The sequence below is a fragment of the Bactrocera tryoni genome, chromosome 4, assembly GCF_016617805.1.
Source record: "Bactrocera tryoni isolate S06 chromosome 4, CSIRO_BtryS06_freeze2, whole genome shotgun sequence".
In the NCBI taxonomy this organism is placed as follows: domain Eukaryota; kingdom Metazoa; phylum Arthropoda; class Insecta; order Diptera; family Tephritidae; genus Bactrocera; species Bactrocera tryoni.
In genome coordinates this window covers 63,879,112-63,907,088 of record NC_052502.1, presented here as the reverse complement: position 1 = coordinate 63,907,088, position 27,977 = coordinate 63,879,112, and the positions used below count along the sequence as shown (strand labels likewise).

Below are 27,977 nucleotides of genomic sequence, written 5' to 3'. Positions count from 1 at the left end.
ATTTTTGCGTGACATTGCACGCAAATACACATAGGTTTTGGCCTGACATATTTTACAGCCCTTGCAAATATTTTTCTGCGTGTGTTTGTTGTTGTGCCGTTGTAAATCTGCAATTCTTGCACCGTGCACCGGGTTTTGCAAGAGCAAGAGAATACCCCTAATATATTTCCTCTTCTTCTTTATTTGCGTAGACACCGCTTATAGCATTGACAGACGGCAGCGTTAAACCAGATTAATTGCATTTTTCGGGATTAACTCAGGAGTTACCACAGCTAACTCCGTTGCTGAATCCAAAAATAACTCTCAAAATTTTAGGGAGTTTGTGAGATTTTCGTTGGCAACATTGTTAAAAATGGCCAATTTGCATCTATTGTGAATGAAATACAAGCAACCCTGACAACACAGAAATGATGTAGCGTGGGTTGCTCCGATTGCGATGAGCAAAAAGAAAGGGAGTCAGAAGTCGGTCGTCAAACTGAACAGACGCGCGCAGCAAACTAAGAAGAAGTATTTTAACTAAAACCGAAAGGAATAAGTGAAGATTATATTGTAACTATAAGTGGAAAGAATAACGTCATTATTTAAAGAAGAAGTATTTTAACTAAAACCGAAAGGAATAAGTGAAGATTATACATATTGTAACTGAAAGTGGAAAGAATAACGTTTTGTAATTAAGATTATTGCAACTAAAAGCGAATTGTATCTGTTAAATAAAAGTAAACCGGTAAACATTTTCAAACCAAAAGAGCATACTTATTTCGGATATTGTGGACTGAAGAGGGTAGCGAACCCCACAAATTGGTGTCAGAAGTGGAAAGTGCGGATTTTTCCTTTTGAGGGAAAACTATAAACGAAAATTGCGTTAGACTTGTGCCGAAAAGTTCGTAAGAGACAAACGGTTGTGCGGGCACGTGGTGCAAAGTACAGTTCTTAGAAGTTCCGAAATTTCTGGAAAACTGTACAGCCGCGCAGTGGATCGTTAGATCCGTTATTAAAGTACCGCTATAAAGTAACGCAGACGCAGAAAATTTCATTTTGAGTAATGTGTGAGTGCGACTCAGAAGTATAAAACAGTGGTGGCCGCAAAATCTGCGCGAAGCAGAGTATACAGCAGGGCTAGTTGCATATGTGAGGGCAACAAATGCGTACAGTGGCGGCCAAATAGATCCGAACAACGTGGTAACTACGAGGGACATCGTTGGACTTAGCCAAAGCAGAGGTGGCGTCAAGCGTTGGAGTTCATTATATAGATAAGTTACTAAGAGTAGTTAGTTTTAACTTTTTGAATTACTGTAAAATAATTGTCATTAAATAATTAAATTTAAAGTTTATCGTAAAGTAGTCACATAAGCATACACTTTGTATTTATTCGTTTATAAAGCATTTTGAATTTGTAATTGCTGCACGCGTAACTGACTAACATGGACAGTGAACAAATTTTTAGTTGACAATGAACGAACTGAAGGAAAAGCTTGTAGAGCTGGGGCTTCCTACAAGAGGGCGCAAGGTCACTTTACAGGACAGATTATGCGAACATTTTGGATTGGGAGTAGATGATGTTTCAGATTTTGAGGATGCATCCTCGGTAGTTGACGGTGGGGCAAGACAGACACTAGTGAATCACACGTCTTTCACGTTACATGAAATCGAGGAATCGTTGAGTAATTTCAGTGGAGTAAGTCAGCCGACTGTGAAAGACTGGGTTACAGAATTTGAGGAAAATGCACTCGCAGTTAAATAGTCGGACATTCAGAAGTTTTTATATGCCAAGCAACTTTTAAAAGGAGCGGCAAAAGTTTTTGTAAGAAGCCAGAGGGGAAAAGATTCGGTCAAGTCGACAGCAGGCAGACCCCAATCGACGTGGGGAAGAGGTAAAAAACGAAGTCATCGAGGAGAGGAAGACAACGGAAAAGAGACGTTGTTTTAGGTGTGGCACTGTAGGGCATTTAGCGAGTAACTGTCCTCAGCAAACTATCAAGTGTTTTAAGTGCGGTCAGAGTGGACACATCGCATCAAAGTGTGGAAAGTCGTTAGGCGCGAAAGTCGAAAGAGCAAATGCGTTATCAAATGAACAGTTAGGAGTGTCTAATAAATGCGATATTTTCAAGGAAATGGTACTGAACAATATAAAATTGTCTGCCTAATTCGATACTGGGTGTGATCTCTGTTTACTGCGTTATGATGTTTTAATAAGTTTAGGAGGGGTCGAACTGGATAGTGACAAAAGGCGATTGGTGGGAATAGGCAAAAGTGAACTTACAACAATAGGCTCATTTTCATGCCAGATTTATGTCGACGGGATAGACATACCGGTAGTTTTCCATGTGGTAGGGGAACGAGATATTTGCTATTCGACAATCATAGGTAATAATATCCCAAAGTGTGTCGATCTAGAAGTGTCAGAAAACGGTGTAAAGTTTTTAAAGAAAAAGGGTAATAAATCCGAAGCTAGGAGTAATAACATAGATAAAGAGAAAGAAAGAACTGAGGAAGGAGATTTAATACGCGAATGGATCCACGAACGCAGAGAGATTGGGTTGGTAGCTGCTGAACAAAGCAATATGGAAGAGTTAGATTTACATCATCTAAGAAAGGATCATGCGGATGAAATAGCGAGTTTACTTGGAGAATAGTGCCCAAAACCACAGTATAAATCACCAATTGAGATGAAGATTACGTTAACGGATGACATACCAACTTATCAGGGTCCATGTAGGATGCATTACGTGGACAAGTGTATCGTAGAACAGCAAATAGGAAAGTGGTTGAATGAGGGGATTATACAATCTAGTACTTCCAATTATGCGTCACCCGTAGTATTTGTTCAGAAAAAGGATGGGAGCAAGAGGCTCTGTTGCGACTATCGACGCCTTAACTTAAAAATAATGAGGGATAACTTCCCAATGCCTATCATTGATGACGTACTCGAGCGATTGCAAAGTGCCAGGGTATTTACTACGTTAGATTTGGAAAACGGCTTCTCCCATGTACCAGTTGAGAGGAATTCGAGAAAGTTTACATCTTTTGTTACCCATAGTGGTCAATACGAGTTTCGTTTTGTCCCATTTGGGATAACAAACTCTCCAGCGATTTTTTCGAGATTTATTTTTGCAGTTTTCAGGGAGTACATACAAGATGGGACATGCGTGGCTTACATGGACGACCTGATCATTCCCTCTAAGGATAAAAAGGAAGGAATCAATAAGTTACGACGTGTTCTAGGGCGAGCAGCAGAATGGAAAAGGTGTCAGTTTCTCATGGAAACCGTGGAATTTTTGGGATACGTAGTAGAGAGGGGTACGAATAGGCCATCAGAACATAGGTCGGACAGCAAAATGCGTCATGTAGATGCGCTCAGCAGGGTGTCTTGTCTGTTGCTTGAAGATACGTTGCATGATCGACTTCAGCAAGCACAGGAAGTGGACGACTGGGTCCGAGCAGTTGTTAAGGTATTGGGACATGCGGAGTATGAAGATTTTTACGTGAAGCAGGGTGTGCTCTATAAAGATCCCATCAAGGAACTTATAGTAGTACCATCTTTGATGGAAAACAAAGTCATTAGAATAGCTCATAAACAAGGACATTTCTCAGTCAAAAGAACAATAGATTCAGTTCTAGACGAGATAACTATTGATGATTTAGATAAGGAAAGAGAGTCACAGCGAAAGGAAGCACAGGAAAATATTGCGAAAATTCAGGGAGAAAATAAGAGATCTTTTAACAAAAACAGGAAAGAAAGCGTACAGTATAAAATTGATGAGGTAATTGCGATTAAGCGTACCCAATATGGTACCGCTTTAAAATTGAGACCCAAGTTTTTCGGTCCGTACAAGATAAAACAGATTTTAGGACACGACAGATACGAAGTAGAAAAGGTAGCGTATCACGAGGGCCCCGGGCACACGACGACTGTAGCTGAAAATATGAAAAGATGGCAACCTCCATTTGAGGGCGAATGCAGAGTCAGGAGGGCCGAATGTGGGATGGCATCCCTGGCAGAAAGGGAAAATAGGAAAAGGGATAACACAGAAATTATGGAGCGTGGGTTGCTCCGATTGCGATGAGCAAAAAGAAAGGGAGTCAGAAGTCGGTCGCCAAACTGAACAGACGCGCGCAGCAAACTAAGAAGAAGTATTTTAACTAAAACCGGAAGGAATAAGTGAAGATTATATTGTAACTATAAGTGGAAAGAATAACGTCATTATTTAAAGAAGAAGTATTTTAACTAAAACCGAAAGGATTAAGTGAAGATTATATTGTAACAAAAAGTGGAAAGAATAACGTTTTGTAATTAAGATTATTGCAACTAAAAGCGAATTGTATCTGTTAAATAAAAGTAAACCAGTAAACATTTTCAAACCAAAAGAGCATACTTATTTCGGATATTGTTGTATTAAATTTTAACATAAAGAGATAAAAGGTATTCTATGTCCTTACCCTGGTTCTAAGCTACCTCCCCACCAATCTTCAGCCAAATCGGTTCAGCCGTTCTTGAGTTATAAATGGTGTAACTAACACAATTTTCTGTTATATATATAGACTAGAGGACCAGCCCATGTTTTACTGTGGCTGATACATAGGTAGTACTACTTATACCATCTATATGATTTCTATTAGTTAGATTACAAATATTAGTTAAGGAATAATCGCATTTTTGGTGAAGCAACAAAAATGAAACAGAAAGCAAGCGTGGAAAGACAAAAAAATCAGCTGGCAGGGTTATGGCATCAGTCTTGCAATGCTTCGAAAAAATTTTTGCGTATCTCAAATTTTAATAGACCTTTTTATCAACAGTTCAGTTATGCCGCAATTGTTTTATGCCAAATCTTTTGCAATTGCCTGTCAAGATACCCCCTCCAATAGTTAGCAGGTATGAAAAAAATGTTATAGCTACCCATAGATGTATTGAATCACCCAATTTATTACTTAAGAGCGAACAACTCTATCCACGTTATGAAAACTTGTCTACAGATGTCGCCTTTTACTTTGGCATCGTTTTGTTTATTGCACGTTTACGCCAATTTAAGGTTTGAATATTGGATACTGCGATGGTAGCGCCATCTATCGGTCAAACATTCCAAAATTAGTAATTGATTACAAATGAAAAATTAATTTAAAAAAACATTTTCCAGTAGACCAAATTGTGAAACTAAACCATTCTCGAATATCCTTGAACACACACAAAAAATTGCATCAGAATCAGTCCAGCTGTTTAGGAGCAGTTCAATTTCAAACACACGGTCTGAAGATTTATATATATAAAGATTATAATGAAATTTTGTATTTAATAACGCAATACTGTCAGGTTAATAAAATTGGATAAATCGAATTTTGAGTGTAACTGCAAACCATGAGAACTAAGTTGGTTTAAAAAAGATGCATTTGGGCAACGTTGAAATAAATATGCATTTTTTAAACATACATACATTTACTAGATGTATGAGCCAAAAAATTTAATCGCGTATATTTAAAGCTACACTTTCTTTTTATTTGTAGGTCAAGTGCAAAACTGAGGTTAACGCAATTGTCCTTCCTGCAACAACAACAGCTCAAACAAGTAAGGAAGGCCTAAGTTCGGGTGCCACAGAACATTTTATACTCTCGCATGATAAAGTGATAATCGAAATTTCATTATCCGTCATTTACATATTTTTCAAATACCGTATTTGTGTAAAGTTTTATTCCGCTATCATCATTGGTTCCTAATGTATATATTATACAGAGAAGGCATCAGATGGATTTCAAAATAGCGTTATATTGGAAGAAGGCGTGGTTGTGAACCGATTTCACCCATATTTCGTGCACGTCATCAGGGTGTTAAGAAAATATTATATACCGAATTTCATTGAAATCGGTCTAGTAGTTCCTGAGATATGGTTTTTGGTCCATAAGTGGGCGACGCCACGCCCATTTTAAATTTAAAAAAAAGTCTGGATGCAGCTTTTTTCTGCCATTTCTTCCATAAAATTTAGTGTTTCTGACGTTTTTTGTTAGTCGGTTAACGCACTTTTAGTGATTTTCAACATAACCTTTGTATGGGAGGTGGGCGTGGGTATTATCTGACTTCTTCCATTTTTGAACTGTATATAAAAATGGCTGAAGGAAACGACTCTGTAGAGTTTGGTTGACATAGCTATAGTAGTTTCCGAGATATGTACAAAAAACTTAGTAGGGGGCGGGGCCACACCCACTTTTCCAAAAAAATTACGTCCGAATATGCCCCTCCCTAATACGATCCTTTGTGCCAAATTTCACTTTAATATCTTTATTTATGGCTTAGTTATGACATTTTATAGGTTTTCGCCATTTTGTGGGCGTGGCAGTAGGCCGATTTTGCCCATCTTCGAACTTAACCTTCTTCTGGAGCCAAAAAATACGTGTACCAAGTTTCATCATGATATCTCAATTTTTACTCAAGTTACAGCTTGCACGGACGGACGGACGGACAGACGGACGGACGGACAGACAGACATCCGGATTTCAATTCTACTCGTCACCCTGATCACTTTGGTATATATAACCCTATATCTGACTCTTTTAGTTTTAGGACTTACAAACAACCGTTATGTGAACAAAACTATAATACTCTCCTTAGCAACTTTGTTGCGAGAGTATAAAAATGTCAATGCCCGGAAGTCTTTTAAATGATGTTCAAAGCGTTCTCTTAGCGGAAATACATATGTATATAAACAGTATTCTTGTCTTTGGGATGAAACAGATATAGCATACAGATTCGGTAATAGACGACGAGAAGCTGTAAAAGCTGTTCACGATAAATTTAATAAAAAAAAACAAGTTTAAGTCTGACACGTTACGATATCGGATGTGAAATTGGACGACTTCGAAAAATATGCTCTCATGAAAAAAGACTAAAAATATTATGCAAACAACAAAATAAGAACTATAGGCCAAGTTGCAAATTTTATGAACACATTTCATATCTCGAAGTAGATGTTGCTCCCTATGAATGTTCGATACGTGGGAAAATAAGTGCGGGAGTATGTCAGTACAAAGTGCATGTTGCATCTCATGATGGTTCACTTCCATTTAAATGCCATGTGTGTGGTCATGGTTTTAAGTTGACCACAAATTTATCGGTACATTTACGAAGGCATGTACACGACTACTTATATAAATGTGAGGTATGCAGCAAGCCGTGCGCAACGACCACAGAAATAAAAATCCATATGCGCTCACACACCGGTGAAAAGCCATACGTTTGCGATGTCTGCGGTAAAAATTTTCGTACTTCGTCAAAAATTAATATGCACATGCGAAAGCATGAGAATAAGCCTACCCACAGGTGTGAAATATGCAATAAGGGTTTCTATAGTAAAGGTTTTTATAGAGAACACATGAAAGTGCACCAAAATGTGCGAGATAAAATTTGCAATATTTGTAATAAAGGTTTTACAAGTACCAAGCATCTGCGACAACACAAACAGATCCATGCTATAGAAAAGAAATATGCCTGCAAGATCTGTGATAAACGATTTGCTCAATATGCCGGTTTGAGTGCTCATATGAAGTCACATGGTACAACATTAGTTGCAGCAAGTTCAAAAGGCTCTATAGTCATGCTTTAAAGTAAAATACAATTATAGTGTTTCTCTATTTGGTTAGTGAACAAAAAAGTAATAATTTTATATTTAAACACAAATAACTATAATATAATAACAAACACTATTGTCATACCGAAGCAAACAATTTTTGCAAAGTATTGAGACACTTGCCGAAATGCAGACTAGATGAAATTTAAATACAAATGTATCATACATACGTTTCTTGATTGTCATACCCGAATCGATCGACATAAAAACGATTTCCATAATCACATTTCACGTTGGTTTAACTCTGGGAGGTTTTACTTATTCTGTATAGGTTTTCCCGATAAACCGTCAGCCTTAAAATTCTACTTTGCGTTCGATCACTCAATTGTCAGATGAAATTGCAATTTAATGGATGTACACCTAACTTATTTCTAAATCGATAACTTAACGCTTTTTTAGATAGATATAATGAAATGAAGGAATGCTCTGCGACCTGTGGTCTAATGTACCCTCTTCCGTTATTACAATACTTCGTTTAACACAGTCAAATCAAAGAGACTTAGTAAAGCTGCTGGGTTAATGGTTGTAATGCTTTTTCTCACCGGATGGTATGTGCTCTGGTGTGTCTTCTCTTTGGTTACACAAGCGACATCGATCCGTGAAACAGTACCCAAATCTATGCAGATGACAATGCTATCTGCAGGGACCTCCATAAAATCCCTCCAGCTGCCTTAATTTTTAACCTTCTAGCTCATTTCCATTAATGTCTCTATGAAAGGGAGAAGTAAAGTTCTCTCTCGACGAACAAAAACCAAACTCTCTAAGTCACTCATTATTCCCGTCGTGCTATCTGATGCAGAGGCATCTGATGAGTTGGCCCTAGGTGTTTTCGAGATAAAGATTTATAGTCCTTTGTGCGTTGACCAGGGCGAATATCGCATTCGATGGAATGATGAGCTGTATGAGATATACTACATTGACATACTGTAGTTCAGCGAATCAAGAGACAGCGGCTGTGCTGGCTAGGTCATATCGTACGTATGGACGAAAACATTCCAGCAGAGGAAGGGGAAGACCTCCAATCCGTAGAAAGGACCATGGAAAAGGACCTGGCTTCGCTTGGAATCTCCAATTTGCGCCACCTTGCGAAAAGAAGAAACGACTAGCGCGCTGTTGCTAACTCGGCTATAATCACGTAAGCGGTGTTTATGCCAGTAAAGAAGAAGAATACCATTGCTAATTAGAAGTGGTTTACTATTACTGAGAGTGACAATTCGTTCCCCGTAATAGCTTTTCTCAAGAATAATCACTGCACATCTGCCAATGGCATAGACTTCCGATTAAAAAATGATTGGAAATCTGCTCTATCCATCCATCTATCCATCTGCTGTTTTCGAACCGTATGTATACCATTGCATTGTGCTCCTATGAAGGTATTTCTCATGGATGGAGTCCTCCCATTCATTTTTGCTGACGAGTGAAATTTTGAACCGCTTTTCAAAGTAAATTCTCGCGGTCATGTCGCCTCTAGGAAAGAGTGCCAACGGTACACCATTACCTGTTTCACCATGCCCTGCTGACAGCGGGTCTAAAATAGACCTTTTTTCTATTATCTCCACACTGATATGGAGATTCACCTCTAGATGTAGCCATGTAGCCTTGACAGTGCACGCTTTTGGAAGTTAAAAAATCCAGAAGCTCATCCACAACTGGACTCCTGCGGGCATCCCTTCATTATTTCTAGTTGGATGGTACCTGAGCCAATATTAGTTTCAGCGATCCTCGTCCTGTGAACCGCATTTTCCCACCTTATAAGTGGATTAACTTGACTTATTCCCAGTAATCGGGTAACACAGGAATCTATGTCTAGAAAATACCATAGTAACAATTTTCTCAATTCGGAAATAGCCCATCTTACGGAGACTTTTTAGCCCTTTATTACTAGTTATTCGAGTTTACAACTTCTTACCTTTAGCTCATTACTAAGTAGCACTATATAGTAGATCATTACCATAACATCGCCTCTCGAACATTTTGACAACTACGATTTTCACAGTCTAGTTGATTCTGGCATTATATCGTTAATTCTGTTCTGCTCTGGCATTTGTGTTCGTCACAATACATGCTTGTAAATTGGTATGCTATCGACATCGCTTTGAAATTTCTTAACAATATTTTCTTTATATTCAAATCAGCAAATAAAAGTTCGTTTTATTTTAAGCATTTCTTTGACTTTACACGTGAAAATTTTCACTTCAAAATATATGTAAGTATGTAGTTATAATCATCAAAAAAATTAAGTATCATTTATTCAATTGTTAATGTACTGTTACACACAAAATGTTCATTTGAAATAAAAAATGTTGCGACGTAGAACCAGAGAACTTAATGGGGTCATCCTCCTCATCCTCAAAATGAGCTTGCACTTCCTCCACGATTCCGGCTGATTGGCTTATCTGAAGAAAAAAAAAAACGGCGTTTTAAACTGTATGCCTAAATGAACGGAAGTACTATTATCAAATGAATATACAAAAAATTGGACTTTTGGTAGACATTTGAAATAAAAGTTGCGATTTTTCCGTTTTTTTTTGTGTTTTTTGCGATAAAAAAATAGAAATTTTGCAGATTTTCGATTGATAATAGTTCATTCGATGCGTTTATATGTGTTAAGTATGTCCTATAAATTTCAAGTCATTCGGTCAAGCCGTTTTTGAGATGCGATGGAGGAAAGTTTGAAAAACACAGTTTTGAGAAAAACGCGTTTAAAGTTTCAAGTCCATTTAAAACTATGACGTAACTGCCAACTCAGCGCTCCGAACAGCACTTGCTTTTACCTGCTGTATCTTTAAAACGACTTGGAATTTTCAAAGATCCCTTTGCTACCGTATTCTAGACATGTTAAGATAGCAATTTATGAAAACAAAATTTTTGATTTTTTGAGCCCATCACATGGGATGACCCCCTTAAAGCATAGAGAAGGTGCAAATTGAATTCTGCATGATCTTCGATTTGACGGCTAACAGAGCTGATAGATTTATAGTAAGGAATTCACCATTCTCGCTGCTATTTAGCAGAATTGAGCACGTTCAATGGTAGAAATATATGTAAAACGACTGAATTCATGCGAGAATAAATAAAGAGAAATGCTTTGTAGAAAAATATACAAACTCACACAGAGAATGTAAAGAAGCATTCTCTGAGTCACATATGCATGATTATTTTGTATTATATGAACCATTGCTTTCCGAAAAATTGTAAAATTTTTATATTATAAAATTAAATAAAAAATAATTTTCAATAAATTATTATTTCAAATTTTATATTAATTTCGACTATTATAAAATGAAGATGTGCCAAATGAACTTAAATGTGATCATATAAACACTTCCATTCATTTCTTTAATTTCTTCAAAAAAAATTAATGACATTCATGAAATATGCATATTCGCATTATTTCGTTATCATTTCCATATTCGTAGTAATAGAATTTCTATGGCATATATGTACATATGTATATTATTTCTTTGGCACATTTTACGGTACATACATTCATAAGTGTCGCACGCATCTTTCGCATCTCCGTTGTCACGGTCAACCAGTGGCGAAACTGGCGTTTTGTCAAAAAAACAATCTGTCGAAGCCATTTGTCACCGCTTCCCTTGCCGCTGTAACAGCTTCGCCAACAAACTAGCGTAAATATGTATGTTTTTGTATGAGCTTGCATACATGCCGACGCTGATTTTTGCGAGCCAGGGAAAAATACTTTAGAATTGACAAATATTGTAAATCGACAACGGCTATGTTGCCACTTTTGTCACTTCTTTCTTAGAACAAACACCAGAAAGTTGTTCAATTTATTTATTTTTTAGCTTTTGCCATCGTCGCGAAAAGACGCTTGTTGGCAAAGGCATGCGCGGGGAGATGTTCGGCGTCTGTTTTTATGAATGAAGCGAGGCCGCTTGTGGAATATGCGCTTGCGTTTATGAATGAAAACGTTTTTGTTGTGACATTTACTACATTTGGGCTTCGCCAATTCGGCTGCCATATTGGCTTGCCATGCTTATGCTATTTAGGCAATTGTTGTTTTTGTAGAACAACGCTTCAATTTTATGTTGGTGACATATTCACATGTGTACGCAGATGTATGTTTGTATGCTTGTGCATTATTTGTTCGTCAATGTCTACAAATATATGTACATATAAGTATATGTATGTATATGAATGTATGAACATGCAGATCAATGGGCGCACATGTAATATATTGATAAGTGATAAAATCATGATTTGAATTTCTGAATGCGCACATGCGTATACATTAGTACATTTATATGAGCAGATAATAAGATTATGATATGAGCATGTGCCGAGACATAAGATTACTATGATAGAAGATGTACATACGTATACATACATAAGTATGTATGTATGTATATTGTTGTGATAAATTTAATTTCTATTAGTAAGAAATATAATACATAAATATTCATAGTATAGTATATTATGTAAAACTCAAATTAAATTATTAAATATGCAAGTCCAAATTGACTATAAATATTATTAAGCATGCATTCATACAAAATATCATCTCATATCATACATAATTATTTTTACATGTCAATAAGGAATTGCTGAGGGCAAAACACAAAAGCATACATACATACATATCTATTTGCATATGTATCACATACAAGCGATCCTCTGGTTGATTTCTTCATGAAGCATGAAAATATCGCAATGCTGTTGTTGGGAGTATCATAAGGAGCATGCATACATATATTTATGTCTATTCATATTCTTGAGTATGTGAGAGAGCTGTGCTTGTGAGGAGAATTCTATATACTATAAATGTAACCAATGTTCGCTGTCGAACCTGCACCTTCACTATGCTTTACGTTCTCTGGATGAACCACATTCCCGCTACTATGTAGACGTCAGCTGACAGCTCTAGTTTACCTACAATTCTCATTTTAATTTCCTCGTATACTATGTATGCAAGCACTTGCCAGCCACCGCATCGCGCATCACTCATACGCCCTGGCATACACTAATGTAGCTTGTATTGTACTGTCCTGCATGAGGTCAGCCGTTTCAAATATTGGCTTCTGGCAATTTATGTGAATAAGCCAATTACAATTTTTTGGTTTGGTGCAGCTCTGTGCGCATCAGTAGTCGGTATAGTAGGTAGGATGAACCACATTCCCGCTACTAGATGTTTTTTTCTTCTTTCTTATGAACAAGAGCTGATATGGGAAATGTGAGTTTTCTCGTTTCAACTCACAAAATACATCCAAAGTCAGCTATAAAATCTTAGGCACCAAAATGAGTGTAGGCCAGTGTTATTGATGTATAGAGACGGCCAACAAAAAATACATTTATAATTAATAATATATTTGATAATCGAAAACTTTTGTGTAGATTTTTGAAGCTTATGCTTTCAGACCAATCAACGAAGAATAAATGAAAACATACATAAACTTGGTGATAAAATACCTAAATTTATTTCACATGGAAATTAGGAGAGATTGTAGTTGATTTTTATCTCGTGCAATTTTCGTCAAGCAAAAAGGCAATTCAAAATGTTTATTAAACAAATAAATATTTCTCATAGATTTTATTCAAAATCTTACCACTTACCTCATCTTCATTCAAATCATCCATTCTATCTTGTTCACCACACTCCGACGCTTTAATTCTCTACGCATATTTGTTTGTAGACTACTCATTTTTGTCAGCATTTGGATATCTTTCCTTATATTTTCCTAGCAAAATATTGTATTGTATCGCTTTGGATTCACGAACGTTGTATTGAATACATTTCCTATCCCACAACGCCGGTAAAGTGTGGTACAATTTAATAAGCTCAATAAAGAATTTCTGCTCAGAGTTAAGGCCGTCTTATTCTTCTTTAACAGCATTTTTATACTGGGTTCCATTAGGATCTGAGGTAGAAATATTAGAGTTTAAACGATATCTAGCAAGAAAAAAATATTAATATTATTTAATTATTAAATTAATATAACATTTTAAGATATAGTTACATATTTGAAATACCTTTGTTTCACCTAAATAATTGTTCTTCAAGAAATCCATGGATTCAAAAGATTACATTGTTGCCTTAGAAAGTAATCTGTACCAAATTTGGTGAAGATGCATCGTCAAATGTGAAAGTTTTCCATACAAGAACTTGACTCCGATCGTTCAGTTTACATGAGCAGCTTCTTGAAGAGAAAATGACGTTTGCAAAATTTCAAAAGGATATCTTAAAAACTGAGGGACTAGTTCGTATATATACAGACGGACGGATGGACGAACGGACAGACAGACAGACGGACATGGTTAAATCGACTCAGCTCAACATACTGATCATTTATATATATACTTTATAGGGTCTCCGACGCTTCTTTCTGGGTGTTACAAACATCGTGACAAACTTAATATACCCTGTTCAGGGTATAATAACTAATTATTTTTTTGGAATTTACGCTCGTAAGTCGTATAAAAATGAACAATTTCTTATTTTTTTTACAAACCATCCTCATTGTATTACCTTCAAAGTGGTTTAGGCCATTTTTCATTTCATGAAACGGTTTAGTCAGCTATAGCAAACAGACAAAAGCCCAACTTATTTTTATATATAAGAAAGCTAACGATATAACAAATGGTCAACGAACGAAAAGCTTGCGAAAAGGGGAAACGGAAGCTAAATCAGCTCACTTCAAGCCCATTTCAAACAGTAGAAATTCGAAAATGCCTGTGCAGAATAACCATTCGACCATTTGATGTAATCAATTTCTCATAAAGCTATTTTGATTTGAGTATTTTTTTCAAACATCAAGATATAGTAATAATCCATTCAGATACAACTTTATTCGCTCTATTTGACATTTCATACTTTTATTTTAAAGCGAAGAAAGCAAAACTTATAACGAAATGAAAGTTTTTCTTTTCGAGTTACTTGTTAATAAAAATTGCAACATTTACTTGGCAAAGCGTAAAAAGTTGGCCGAAATTTTGCTGCACCTTGCTGCGTTGCGCTATATAAACGTACTCAACTTTTCTGTCAAAGCAAATGTCAGAAGCAAAGTATGTGAATTAGCATTATAGTGTGTAAATGTGCTGGATCTATTTTTTGTAAGTTTTGTTTTTCATATTTTGTAAATAGAAAGCCATACTTTTTTCTTAACTGAAGCGAATAAAAATTAAGCACGCGAGAGTGATAAAAATTTAGCAAATATTAGGATTTTATATTTGCTTGCTTTTGTAAAATTTTCAAGTTAATCTGCTTTTGCATCTTGATGGCCACACTTCGCCAATAATTTTTTTGACATATTATCGAGTATTATTAATGACATCACTTAAATTGTTGGTGGTCAAATTTGTTTACCTTCCTGGCAGATTCATCGTTCTTAACAATAAATATAATATTCCTGAATAGTAGTAAAGTATTAAAAACCACTAAACATGGAAATTCAAATGGAAAAACATAAAATTGAAAGTGCTGATTTAAAGAAATGTGGGGAAATTACTACTCATTTGTCAATTGGTCAAAAAGAATTTTTCTTAAATTGTAGCTTTTGCGACTACATTTTTCTTCAGTTAGGAGATTTCATTCAACACATTTGTGAGGATCATCTGTGTCATTTTATGAACCCTAAAGTTCAGGATGAAGATGATAATTCCTTGCAAGAAGATATTGAACAAGATAACAACTTTTCGACGACAGTTTCAAATGAGGTGATGTTTGGAAATACAATAAATCGACAGTTGTCCATTATATACTTTACATTAATTTTTAATTACAGGAAGGCATGGACGATGGTGTTGCACAATTCTCGGCGGCAGATTCGAATGAGGTGATGTTCGGAAACTTAATTAATCAAAACGTGAGTGTCCCATTATATACATAACTCCCTTTCATATAAATTCATATTGAAAAAATTTATGTAAACATATAACGCCTTACAGGACAGCGATGACAGTAAAACGAATTTACAAGATTTTGAAAAAGTTGAAATACAGTTGGACGATAACCAGGTGAAAAAATCTATGGGTTTTAAAGATTTGAACGTAAGCTTTAAATATATATAAAGTTAATCCATGTTATATAAATAGTTTTCTTTATTTAATACAGGAAAGTGAAACAGAAAAAAATTATATTGATAATGAAGATGATGTAGAGAACTCTGAAATTGCGGTTCATTTAAAGGTTTAGAAATGTTTATATAGTTATATTTTATTTATATTAAATTATTAATATTATATTATCATTATTTTTTTTAACAGGAAAACTATACATGTGAAAAAAATACTTATAAAGGATGTAATACAGAAAATTCTGAGATTGCTTCTTTTATAGAGGTATAATAATTTGTATGTATTGCCTTATATTATATGATAAGTTTATATTAATTTAACAGGAACTTGGTTTAAATGGATCGTTTAATAAAAATAAGATGCTCGCAATATTTGAAGGGTATGAAAAGCGGCCTTTTCTGTGGGATAACGATTTGCAATTACCCAGAGATAATAAGAAAAGAGAAAAGGAAATTAAAAATATTGCTGAAGAAGTGGGTATTCCAAGCGAATGGGAGTCAATTCGTAAAATGATTGCAAAATTAAGCAGTAAGCTTCGGACTGAATTGGTACGAAAAAAAGTTTACCTTTCTAAAGGCAAAATATATACACCTCTTTGGATTAACGATTTTGCTATGTTTTTAAAGCCAAAACGAAAAAAAGCTAAGGTAAGTTAAATTAAAAAATAGAATACATATAATTTGCTTAGTTTACTAAATAATATAGTGTTTAATTGAAGTTCTATGAATGGTAAAGAAATACAATTGGATGTTTCATTATGCCATGCAGTTGATTAGTTCTTAATGAAATGTGAGTTCTAGTTCACAAAAATACTTTTGTTTTTCGTAACTAGCTTTCTAAAACAAAATCATTCACTATTTTATTACAGGTAAAACCAAAACCGTTACTGAGGAAATTCACAACTCCAGAAACCATTTTAAATGATGAACAAGCTATTGTTTTAGCTAAAATTTATAACAGTCTGTCCACTCTTTGGGATGAAACAGAAATTACATACAGATTTAGTAATAGAAGGCGAGAAGCTTTACAAATGCTACTTAAAGATTTTAATAAGCAAACTGGATTAAACCTCACAAAATATGATATGGAATGCGAAATTTCAAGACTTCGAAAGCTTGTTTCTAATGAGAAAAGAAAAAAATTTGTGTGTAAACGACAAAATAAGATTTTTAAGCCCTCGTGCACATTTTACAGTCACATCGCATTTCTTGAGACTGACGTTTCGCCTTACGAATGTCCAATATGTGAAAAGTTATTTAGTGGCACACAACAATGCAAGGTGCATTTGGCATCACATGATGGTTCGTTGCCATTTAAGTGTCACATTTGTGGGCATGGTTTTAAGTTGATGACCAATTTAACGGTACATTTACGTAGGCATGCTCATGACTACTTGTATAAGTGTGAAATGTGCGACAAACCCTGTGCAACAACAACCGAATTGAGGACTCACATGCGATGTCATACTGGGGAAAAACCATATGTTTGTGAAATTTGTGGCAAAAAATATCGATCATTAGCAGAATTGAGGCCGCATAAATTACGCCACGATAAAAAACCCCGCTGTCAATGTGAAATTTGTAATAAAACATTCTATATGAGATCTTTGTTGACAAAACACATGCGTGTGCATACCGCAGTGCGAGACAAATTATGCAGTATATGTAAAAAAGGATTTACCAGTAATCAAACTCTACAACAACACATGCTAATCCATTCATCCGAAAAGAAATATACATGTAATATATGTGGTAAACGTTTTGCACAGTATGCTGGACTTAGCGGCCATGTGAAGTCACATGGTACGACATTAATTGAGATTAGTTCTAAAAGTGTTGATTTAGTACAAGAAGATCAGGAGTAAATACTTATTAATAAATAAATTTATCATAGAGTACAGTATTTATGTATATTTTTTTGCCTCTATGTTTATCGAAGAATTCGATTTTACTTGTACTTGTTTTCTCGTGATAATAAGCAATAAAAATTTTGTATGAATAAATTTAGTAAATAATATACATATGTATGTATGTATTTTTTCGAACACCCTATAGGGTGTTTCGTATCCGTGCAATAGCAAATAAAACACACGCAAAAAATATGCAATCGCTGCAAAATATGCTACACAAAAATACAAGTTAATTTTCGTGCAGTGAGGCGTATCAAATTATTTGCTATTTGCGGTGGCAGCTGTTTTATTAATATACTAGAGAACCCGTCCACGCTTCACGGTGGCTGATACATAGATAATACACCTACTACCATCTATATGATTTCTATTAGTTGGATTATAACTATTAGTTTATGAGATATAGCATTTTGGTGAAGCAACTTTTGTTAGTTTACAAAAAAATGGATCATAAAGCATTTCGAGTGTGTAAGTATATAAAGCATGGTTTTTTGGGGGAAAATACTGTTGAATTTGGGCTCAGGGAAATCCACCGTTGAAAAGATATTTGCTAAGCAAGAAACAAGCGAAGTGAGCACTGAGGACATGATGCTCTAAAGAGGCGAAAGCTCTGTGCAAAGTGGGTGCCTCGCAAGTTCATAATCCAACAAAAACAACGAATAACTGATTCTGAAAAGTGTTTGACTGCCCTTTAATCGTAATAAAACAGATTTCTTGCGTCGGTGTGGGACAATAGAAACATAGCTGCATCATTTCCCACTGGAGTCCAATCGACAGTCATTCTAGTGGACTGCACATGTTGAACCGGTTTTCAGGCGTGTAAAGACGAAGACATCAATCTTTTTGGATGCAAGTCAACGACTGATTTCTGAGCCAGTTATAATCTATTTCATTGGGCATTTGATTGCAGTTCCTTTCTACTATTCCAAATACTTAGCAATTGTATTATTTTCGAAGAAGAATCTGTTAGAAATTGTACGCATATATTCAAATGATTCCGATAAACATGAATTTTGAACAAATGCTTACAATTTGAAATATAATTTTTGTATTTATAAGTTGTATTACATTTTAACATAAAGAGATGAAAGGTATTCTATGTCCTTACCCTGGTTCTAAGCTACCTCCCCACCAATTATCAGCCAAATCGGTTCAGCCGTTCTTCAGTTATAAATGTATATAGATTATAATGAAATTTTGTATTTAATAACGCAATACTGTCAGGTTAATAAAACCGGATAAAGCGAATTTTGAGTATAACTGCAAACCAAGAAAACTAAGTTGGTTTAAAAAAGATGCATTTGGGCAACGTTGTTAGTGAGTTAATCATTTGAAATATATATGCCTTTTTTAAACATACATACATTTACTAGATGTATGAGGCAACAAATTTAATCGCGTATATTTAAAGCTACACTTTCTTTTTATTTGTAGGTCAAGTGCAAAACTGAGCTTAGCGCAATTGTTCTTCCTGCAACAACAACAGCTCAAAAAATGTCAATGCCCGGAAGTCTTTTAAATGATGTTCAAAGCGTTCTCTTAGCGGGAATACATATGTATTTAAACAGTATTCTTGTCTTTGGGATGAAACAGATATAGCATACAGGTTCGGCAATAGACGACGAGAAGCTGTAAAAGCTGTTCACGATAAATTTAATAAAAAAACAAGTTTAAGTCTGACACGTTACGATATCGGATGTGAAATTGGACGACTTCGAAAAATATGCTCTCATGAAAAAAGACTAAAAATATTATGCAAACAACAAAATAAGAACTATAGGCCAAGTTGCAAATTTTATGAACACATTTCATATCTCGAAGTAGATGGTACTCCCTATGAATGTTCGATATGTGGGAAAATAAGTGCGGGCGTATGTCACTACAAAGTGCATGTTGCATCTCATGATGGTTCACTTCCATTTAAATGCCATGCGTGTGGTCATGGTTTTAAGCTGACCACAAATTTATCGGTACATTTACGAAGGCATGTACACGACTACTTATATAATTTGAGGTATGCAGCAAGCCATGCACAACGACCACAGAAATAACAAGTAAGGAAGGGCTAAGTTCGGGTGTCACCGAACATTTTATACTCTCGCATGGTAAAGTGATAATCGAGATTTCATTATCCGTCATTTACATATTTTTCAAATACCGTAATTTTGTGTAAAGTTTTATTCCGCTATCATCATTGGTTCTAATGTTTATACTCGTATTATACAAAGAAGGCATCAGATGGAATTCAAAATAGCTTTATATTGGAAGAAGGCGTGGTTGTGAACCGATTTCAGCCATATTTCGTACATGTCATCAGGGTGTTAAGAAAACATTATATACCGAATTTCATTGAAATCGGTCTAGTAGCTCCTGAGATATGCTTCTTGGTCCATAAGTGGGCGGCGCCACGCCCATTTTCAATTTTTAAAAAAAGCCTGGGGGCAGCTTCCTTCTGCCACTTCTTCCGTAAATTTTGTTAGTCGGTTAACGCACTTTTAGTGATTTTGAACATAACCTTTGTATGGGAGGTGGGCGTGGTTATTATCCGATTTCTTCCATTTTTGAACTGTATACGGAAATACTTGAAGAATATGACTCTATAGAGTTTGGTTGACATAGCTATAGTAGTTTCCGAGATATGTACAAAAAACTTAGTAGGGGGCGGGGACACGCCCACTTTTCCAAAAAAATTACTTCCAAATATGTCCCTCCCTAATGCGATCCTTTGTGCCAAATTTCACTTTAATATCTTTATTTATGGCTTAGTTATGACACTTTATAGGTTTTCGGTTTCCGCCATTTTGTGGGCGTGGCAGTGGGCCGATTTTGCCCATCTTCGAACATAACCTTCTTATGGAGCCAAGGAATATGTGTACCAAGTTTCATCACGACATCTCAATTTTTACTCAAGTTACAGCTTGCACGGACGGACGGACAGACGGACGGACGGACAGACAGACATCCGGATTTCAACTCTACTCATCACCCTGATCACTTTGGTATATATAAGCCTATATCTGACTCTTTTAGTTTTAGGACTTACAAACAACCGTTATGTGAACAAAACTATAATACTCTCGTTAGCAACATTGTTGCGAGAGTATAAAAATCCATATGCGCTCACACACCGGTGAAAAGCCATACGTTTGCGATGTCTGCGATAAAAATTTTCGTACTTCGTCAAAAATTAATATGCACATGCGAAAGCATGAGAATAAGCCTACCCACAGGTGTGAAATATGCAATAAGGGTTTCTATAGTAAAGGTTTTTATAGAGAACACATGAAAGTGCACCAAAATGTGGGAGATAAAATTTGCAATATTTGTAATAAAGGTTTTACAAGTACCAAGCATCTGCGACAACACAAACAGATCCATGCTATAGAAAAGAAATATGCCTGCAAGATCTGTGATAAACGATTTGCTCAATATGCCGGTTTGAGTGCTCATATGAAGTCACATGGTACCAAGAATGATATAAACAAGATTGCGCAATGACGAGTTCAAATTTTATTCGTTCCGCGCATCTACATACTTACATATTTGCATACGTCACGGTTGACCAACGTACATATGTGTAATCAGCTGATTTTCAGTTGCTTGTTTTTCTTTGGAATGATAATTAATTTTGTAATGCAGGCATACAAAAACATGAATATCATCAAAAGTTAACAGCAATATAAGTGAATATTAATAAAAAATGTCAATATAAGTGAATATTTTATAGTGAACATTTACCTACTACATATTCATTTCATTGTATTTTCGTTGTATTATTTAATTTTGTCTCTTTGCTGTGTTTGTTTCAACTATATACATTTATGCAAATAAAAATATTGAATATTTTGTGACCAACTATCAATTTATTGTCTTATTTAATTTTCTTTTTTTGCTGTGCATATTTTCAATTAAGTTTTTATTTATTGATTGATTGATTCAATATGAGAAATGCACTGCGACCTTTGGTCTATTGTGCCCTCTCCTAACTTACATAGACTCATCTAGCCCCAGCGCATTGATGAAGTTCAATAGACTTCCGGGCGCTAGTGAGGCTATGCGATCCCTATCCGGAAACATTGATCCTAGGGCCTTAGTCCTGCGTCTACAGACTGCTGCGCAGTAAGTCAGCAGGTGCTCCGGGGTTTCAGGCTCCAAGTCGCAGAACCGGCAGTTAACGCAAGAGGATAGGCCCATGTTGTACAGGTGCCTATTCAGCTTGCAGTGGCCGGTATACCATGCGACCAGTAGCCTGAGTTTGTTCCTGGGGAGATTTATTATAACCTTGAACCTACTCAAATTGTATCCTCCCATTAGCAACTTGGCATGTCTCATACCGCGTGTTTGCCGCCAATGCTCCTCCCTACCCACTCCTTCTTCCTTGCGAAGTAGCTCCTTTATGGTATGTGGACCTACCCCAAAAAAGGGCTCTGGTCCCACCATCTTGGTGGAGGCTGCGGAGCGGGCTAGCTCTTCCGCCAGTTCATTACCGGCTATACCTCTGTGACCTGGCACCCAGATTAGGTGTACCTGGTTACGTTCTGCAAGGCTGTTCAGCCTTTCCCTGCACTCCTGCACTAATAGCGATTTGATTTCGTAAGAAGAGATTGCTTTTAGTGCCGCTTGACTGTAGCTGAGAATGGCTATTCTCTCATTACGATAGTTGCGATGGAGGTTTATTTCTATACACCGACTTATGGCAAAAACTTCTGCCTGGAAAATGCTTGGGAACTCTCCCATGGGTATGGAGAGCCTAGTGCGTGGACCCGCGATCCCTGCACCGATTCCCTCCGACATTTTCGAGCCGTCCACCTCAGCGTACTATTCCTCAGCATCAGTTCGAGATTGGAATCGTTCCACTCGTCTTTGCTGCCGAGGGTGACCTTAAACTTCTTCTTGAAGATGACTGTTTTGGTAGTGCTGTCCCTCGGGAGGAGGGCTGATGGTACATCGCCACTTATCTTTTCCATCCTCTGGGACGAGATTACCCTACCTTTGCCCCACCCCTCTGCCGTTATTTGCAGAATTGTGTGCTTTGCTACCTGACCAATAACCAAGTGAAGCGGGGTAAGCTCCGTCAGAACCTCCAGTGCTGCCGTTGGACAGGTGCGCATTGCGCCCGTCATGCAGACACGGGCTAGCCGCTGCAGCTTCGATAGCTTGGTCTTAACCGAAGTCTGCGACGCTATTGAGGCCCAGGCCACCGCCCCGTATGTGATTATTGGTCGCACTCTTTTTATTTAAGGAACGAATCCTAAAATATATTCTAGGTCTGAAAAACAATTCTTTACTTTGGTGCTACAATTTAAAAAATTACTTAAATCTAAGTGCTTCTGGACGTAATTTGTACATATGTATATGCAAATCAGTACCATTTAAGTCGTCAAATACTGCTTGCAAGGCTCTCATATGGTCCATCAACATATCTGTTGGTTTTGAGAGTCCTTCAGATAGGTGATCCACCCAAGTATAAGACGAACAATTTTCTGAATTGGCACAAATTTCGGGGTTGTATTTACCAAGATTGTGGCAGATGTACCCTGCCAAATTTTCAAGCCCGTCGTTGTTGAGAATCTTCAAGTCATCATTTTTTTCAATTGGGTCAGAGGAATTTAGATCAATTGGCACACGTTGAAAAATATTACCTGCAAATATATAATAAACATACATACATGCGTATATATAAATAGAATAAATTGTTAGTTAAGATTATTATTACAATTAGGATAAGGAACAGTGGTTAGTATGCAAAAACTTAGTTGTATGTAGTAAGTACATATTTGCATTTGTTAACATCAATACATTTTTATGTAAGAATGTTTTCTGTAATATAATTCTGTAATATAACAACAAACACTATTGCCATAACGAAGCAAACAATTTATGCAAAGTATTGAGCAGGGATAATGGGATGCCCTAGTACTTATTCCAGTGGAGAGCGCCTCAAAATAAGCATTTTTTATAACATTTTCCATTGTGGTCACATCGAACAAAATAAGAATTTTTGGGCATTTAAATTAAAACACCCAACATTTATTACGATTGCAAATTATTATATATTGGACTTTTGATATATGGCGAAACAACTTAAATCCTTTTTTGTGATTTTATGATATATTTAAACAACTGAAATTTGATATTTCACTACTTAATAAGGTGAATTAAGCCTGTTAGTTCTCAATTAATAAATGTTTTTAATCATTTGTAATTGAAAATTAATTATTCTATGCATCAAATAGCAAAACGTTTCATGAAATATATTTAAGTTTCACATTTTCTTTGATTATCATTTTTTTTTTACTTTTTATTAGCGACCTTGGACGGCGGCAACAAATTCCTCCGTTCACATATATTTTTGGTATAATTTCAATCTGGTCGTTCCAGTCAATCCAATTGCAAAACGTCAAAACCTACCCAATCCAGTCAACTGTCAAAGTTCGGTAGGTGAGCGGTTCTCACATTTCCAGTGACAGGAGAGTTGGGGATCTCTTTATCTCTGGTATTGAGGCACTTGTCGAAATGCAGACTAGGTGAAATTTAAATACAAATGTATCTTACATAGGTTTCCTGATTGTCATACCCTAATCGATCGACATAAAAACGATTTCCTTAATCACATTTCACGTTAGCTTAACTCTGGGATGTTTTAATTATTCTGTATAGGTTTTCTCGATAAACCGTCAGCCTTAAAATTCTACTTTGCGTTCGATCAGTCAATTGTCAGATGAAATTGCAATTTAATGGATGTACACCTAACTTATTTCTAAATCGATAACTTAATGCTTTTTAGATAGATATAATGAAATGAAGGAATGCTCTGCGACCTGTGGTCTAATGTAACCTCTTCCGTTATTACAATACTTCGTTTAACCCAGTTAAATCAAAGAGACTTAATAAAGCTCCTGGGTTAATGATTGTAATGTTTTTTCTCACCGGATGGTATGTGCACTGGTGTGTCTTCTCTTTGGTTACACAAGCGACATCGATCCGTGAAACAGTACCCAAATCTATGCAGATGACACTGCTATCTGCAGGGACATGTAAAAATTCCCACAAGCTGCCTTAATTTGTTTCTGGGAAGAGCCAATAGTTTCTTTAACCTTTTTGTATCGAACTCTCCCAAAAACAGCCTCATCTGTCCAATCTCAGGCACTTGTTGGCAGTATCTTCTCTCGTAAAATGTGGAGACGCACTGCAAGGAACGGTTCCGTACCTATCAGACTGGTTACCGCAGTGCTTTCACCAAGAGAACGGCTAGCTCATTTCCATTAATGTTTCTACGTCAAGGGATCCATGCTAGTAAGGTATTGTTTTTTTTAGTGCAACCCTGCTAAGCATTTTTAAGCAATACCATTGTAGTGCTACTTTGGACTGAGAAGGCAATTGAGAAGTAAAGTTCTCTCTCGACGAACAAAAGCCAAATTCTATAAGTCACTCATTATTCCCGTCCTGCTATACGGTGCAGAGGCATGGACGATGACAACATCTGATGAGTCGGCCTTAGGTGTTTTCGAGAGAAGAGTTCTGCGAAAGATTTATGGTCCTTTGCGCGTTGCCCACGCCGAATATCGCATTCGATGGAATGATGAGCTGTATGAGATATACGACATTGACATAGTTCAGCGAATCAAGAGACAGCGGCTGCGCTGGATAGGTCATATCGTACGTATGGACGAAAACACTCCAGCTCTGAAAGTATTCTACATAATACCCACCGGAAGCAAAATAAGAGGGAGACCTCCACTCCGTTGGAAGGACCATGTGGAGAAGAACTTGGCTTCGCTTGAAATCTCGAATTGACACCACCTTGCGAAAAGAAGAAACGACGAGCGCGCTGTAGCGGTGTCAATGCCAGTAAAGAGGAAGAAGGACCATTGCTAATTAGAAGTGCTTTACTATTACTGAGAATGACAATTCGTTCCCCGTAATAGCTTTTCTCAAGAATAATCTCTGCACATCTGTTAATGGCATAGACTTCGGATTAAAAAATGATTGGAAATCTGCTCATGGGCATTGAAAGTTTGGTACGTGGTCTCACTATCCATCTGCTGTTTTCGAACCGTATGTATACCATTGCATTGTGCTCCTATGAAGGTATTTCTCATGGATGGAGTCCTCCCATTCATTTTTGCTGACGAGTGAAATTTTGAACCCCTTTTCAAAGTAAATTCTCGCGGTCATGTCGCCTGTAGGAAATAGTGCCAACGGTACACCATTACCTGTTTCACCATGCCCTGCTGACAGCGGGTCTAAAATAGACCTTTTTTCTATTATCTCCACACTGATATGGAGATTCACCTCTAGATGTAGCCATGTAGCCTTGACAGTGCACGCTTTTGGAAGTTAAAAAATCCAGAAGCTCATCCACAGCTGGACTCCTGCGGGCATCCCTTCATTATTTCTAGTTGGATGGTACCTGAGCCGATCCTCGTCCTGTGAACCGCATTTTCCCACCTAATAAGTGGATTAACTTGACTTATTTCCAGTAATCGGGTAACACAGGAATCTATGTCTAGAAAATAGCATAGTAACAATTTTCTCAATTCGGAAATAGCCCATTTACGGAGACTTTTTAGCCCTTTATTACTAGTTATTCGAGTTTACAACTTCTGACCTTTAGCTCATTAGTAAGTAGCACTATATAGTAGATAATTACCAAAACATCGCCTCTCGAACATTTTGACAACTACGATTTTTCACAGTCTAGTTGATTCTGGCATTGTACCTATTTAATTGGATGCCCGATTTAGCTTAATAAGCACCCACTAATTTTGTTAAGAAAAATACATTAGTTAATTGTAAGGTATTAGTCACGGTAAAGAGTCAACTTTATTCAAATTTAATATAAACAAAGATATAAAGGATGATTGATTTCCAATTTGTTCTCACATGCGGTGTATTGGTGATTATGTGGTGTATACAGTGGCTTTGCTAGGGTGCGCCATTTTATTACGGGTAGAGTCGATGAGGCTAACTCATTTAAACAGTATCGTTGATAGGGCGCTACAGACTGCAAGCGACATCTGTCAAATATTAAAATACACACGTTCTTAAGGACGCAGGTATTTAGACAACTGCACGACTACACGACTCTCAGTTGTCACTCTCGTTAACTTGAAAATATTTTTAAATTTGCCGACGACAGTAGAGAGAACCGTAGAGCTGACAGTAGAGAGGAGTGATGCCACTAATATGTAAAATGTAAATTTATTCAAAGCTCTTCTAACAAACTCGACGTTATTTTACAAATAAAAGCATAAAATGTCTCTGTTATATCATTTGTAATAACAATTAATATTTTAAAACAAAAATATTAACCTATTTACTTATGCATGCTTGCATAAAAAATTTTACTTTGAACAAAATATTAAACTTTCATTGAAGTGAAAGGTATTAGTGTGGCAACAACGAAATTGTGTACATAGAAAATGGACAACTGTATAGTTTTGTTAGAGCCTTATTACACACGGCAACTTTTGTTGCGGCCACTCTTAGTTTATAGGCGAGGGGGCGACGAGGAGAGGAGAATCGCGCCGAGTTTCCAGTGTTCAGCAACTCGCTTTGTGTTCTTATTCGTAACAGTTCGCTGCGACGTTTTTCGGCATTCGTGTTCTTTCTTTCGTAGTACATAGTTGCATTTGCGTATATTTTTTTGAAATTAATATTTTGAATATATTTAAAAAAATTAATTTCATCTTTTAGTAAGTAATTTGCAAATATGTATACAAATATACTTAATATAATATAAATATTTTAGAAAATGGAGTTTGACGAAAAAATCGAATTAATTAAAGATATTGTGAAATGTATGGAGGAAACCATACAAATTGATTCAGACGATAGTAAAAAGGGTGATATATCTTTGTTTTAATAAATAAAATGTATTTCTTAATTGACAGAGCTGATTAATATATGTGATAGAGTGGTCCAAATACCTATAAGGAAAAAGAAGCGACAATGGGTTAAAGTAAAGTGAAAGAGAATGAGAAAAAAACTCGAGCAGAGTTGCGCAACACAAGTTGCTCGTGTGAAGGTAATGGGCGACAGTAAAAGAGAATCGCCCGAGAATTAGCAACTAAAGTTGCCCCATGTAATCGCAGACATATGTAGCTGCCTTCTTACAATGTTCATGTAGTAGGTTTCACGACGCCATTTACAGTTCCCTGTCGTGCTGCCATGTCGTGTCGCTTTCTATGTGTTCAGAGCGACATGCTTGTATATTGGTATGGCTATCGAAATCGCTTTGAAATTTCTTATTTCTTTTTTCTTTATATATGAAATCATAATTAAATAAAAGATCGTTTTATTTTAAGCATTTCTTCGACTTCACACGTGAAAAGTGAAATTTCCACTCAAAATGTATATAGTTATAATCAGCTAAAAATTAAATATAATTTATTCAATTGTTAATATACTGTTACACACGA

General features: G+C 36.3%; 3 protein-coding genes and 2 pseudogenes across 10 annotated transcripts in view; 4 read left to right on the top strand and 1 right to left on the bottom strand.

Moving 5' to 3' along the window:
* Positions 1 to 7,870, bottom strand: part of LOC120775000 — a 46,599-nt gene extending 38,729 nt beyond the window's left edge. The window contains exon 1 of one of the 2 annotated variants that reach the window (XM_040104925.1): positions 7,799 to 7,870. The gene's annotated coding sequence lies outside the window, so the exon portion shown is untranslated. Of the gene's footprint in view, positions 1 to 7,780 lie in introns of both variants that reach the window. The other variant, XM_040104922.1, reaches the window with a different exon arrangement.
* Positions 1,506 to 4,336, top strand: LOC120774994. Its single transcript, XM_040104913.1, has one exon. The coding sequence runs from the start codon at positions 2,667 to 2,669 to the stop codon at positions 4,062 to 4,064; it is 1,398 nt and encodes a 465-aa protein (XP_039960847.1). The 5' UTR covers positions 1,506 to 2,666; the 3' UTR covers positions 4,065 to 4,336.
* LOC120774656 lies at positions 5,377 to 7,852 on the top strand (annotated as a pseudogene).
* Positions 7,871 to 14,896: 7,026 nt separating the features above from the next.
* Positions 14,897 to 17,860, top strand: LOC120774990 (zinc finger protein 2-like). Of its 7 annotated transcripts, none has more exons than XR_005705282.1 (8): positions 14,897 to 15,284; positions 15,353 to 15,433; positions 15,516 to 15,617; positions 15,682 to 15,756; positions 15,834 to 15,908; positions 15,968 to 16,291; positions 16,363 to 16,433; positions 16,513 to 16,604. XR_005705282.1 is itself a non-coding variant. In XM_040104906.1 (8 exons), the coding sequence occupies exons 2-8, from the start codon at positions 15,195 to 15,197 to the stop codon at positions 17,506 to 17,508; spliced, it is 1,743 nt and encodes a 580-aa protein (XP_039960840.1). In that variant the 5' UTR covers positions 14,959 to 15,063; positions 15,122 to 15,194; the 3' UTR covers positions 17,509 to 17,859. The 7 variants fall into 7 exon arrangements, 5 of the variants coding, with proteins under 5 accessions (XP_039960839.1, XP_039960837.1, XP_039960838.1 ...); XR_005705281.1 differs by having other exon boundaries at positions 16,350 to 16,433; positions 16,513 to 16,541; XM_040104906.1 differs by lacking the exon at positions 16,363 to 16,433 and having other exon boundaries at positions 14,959 to 15,063; positions 15,122 to 15,284; positions 16,513 to 17,859.
* Positions 17,745 to 21,676, top strand: LOC120774655 (annotated as a pseudogene).
* The last annotated feature ends 6,301 nt before the right edge of the window (positions 21,677 to 27,977 follow it).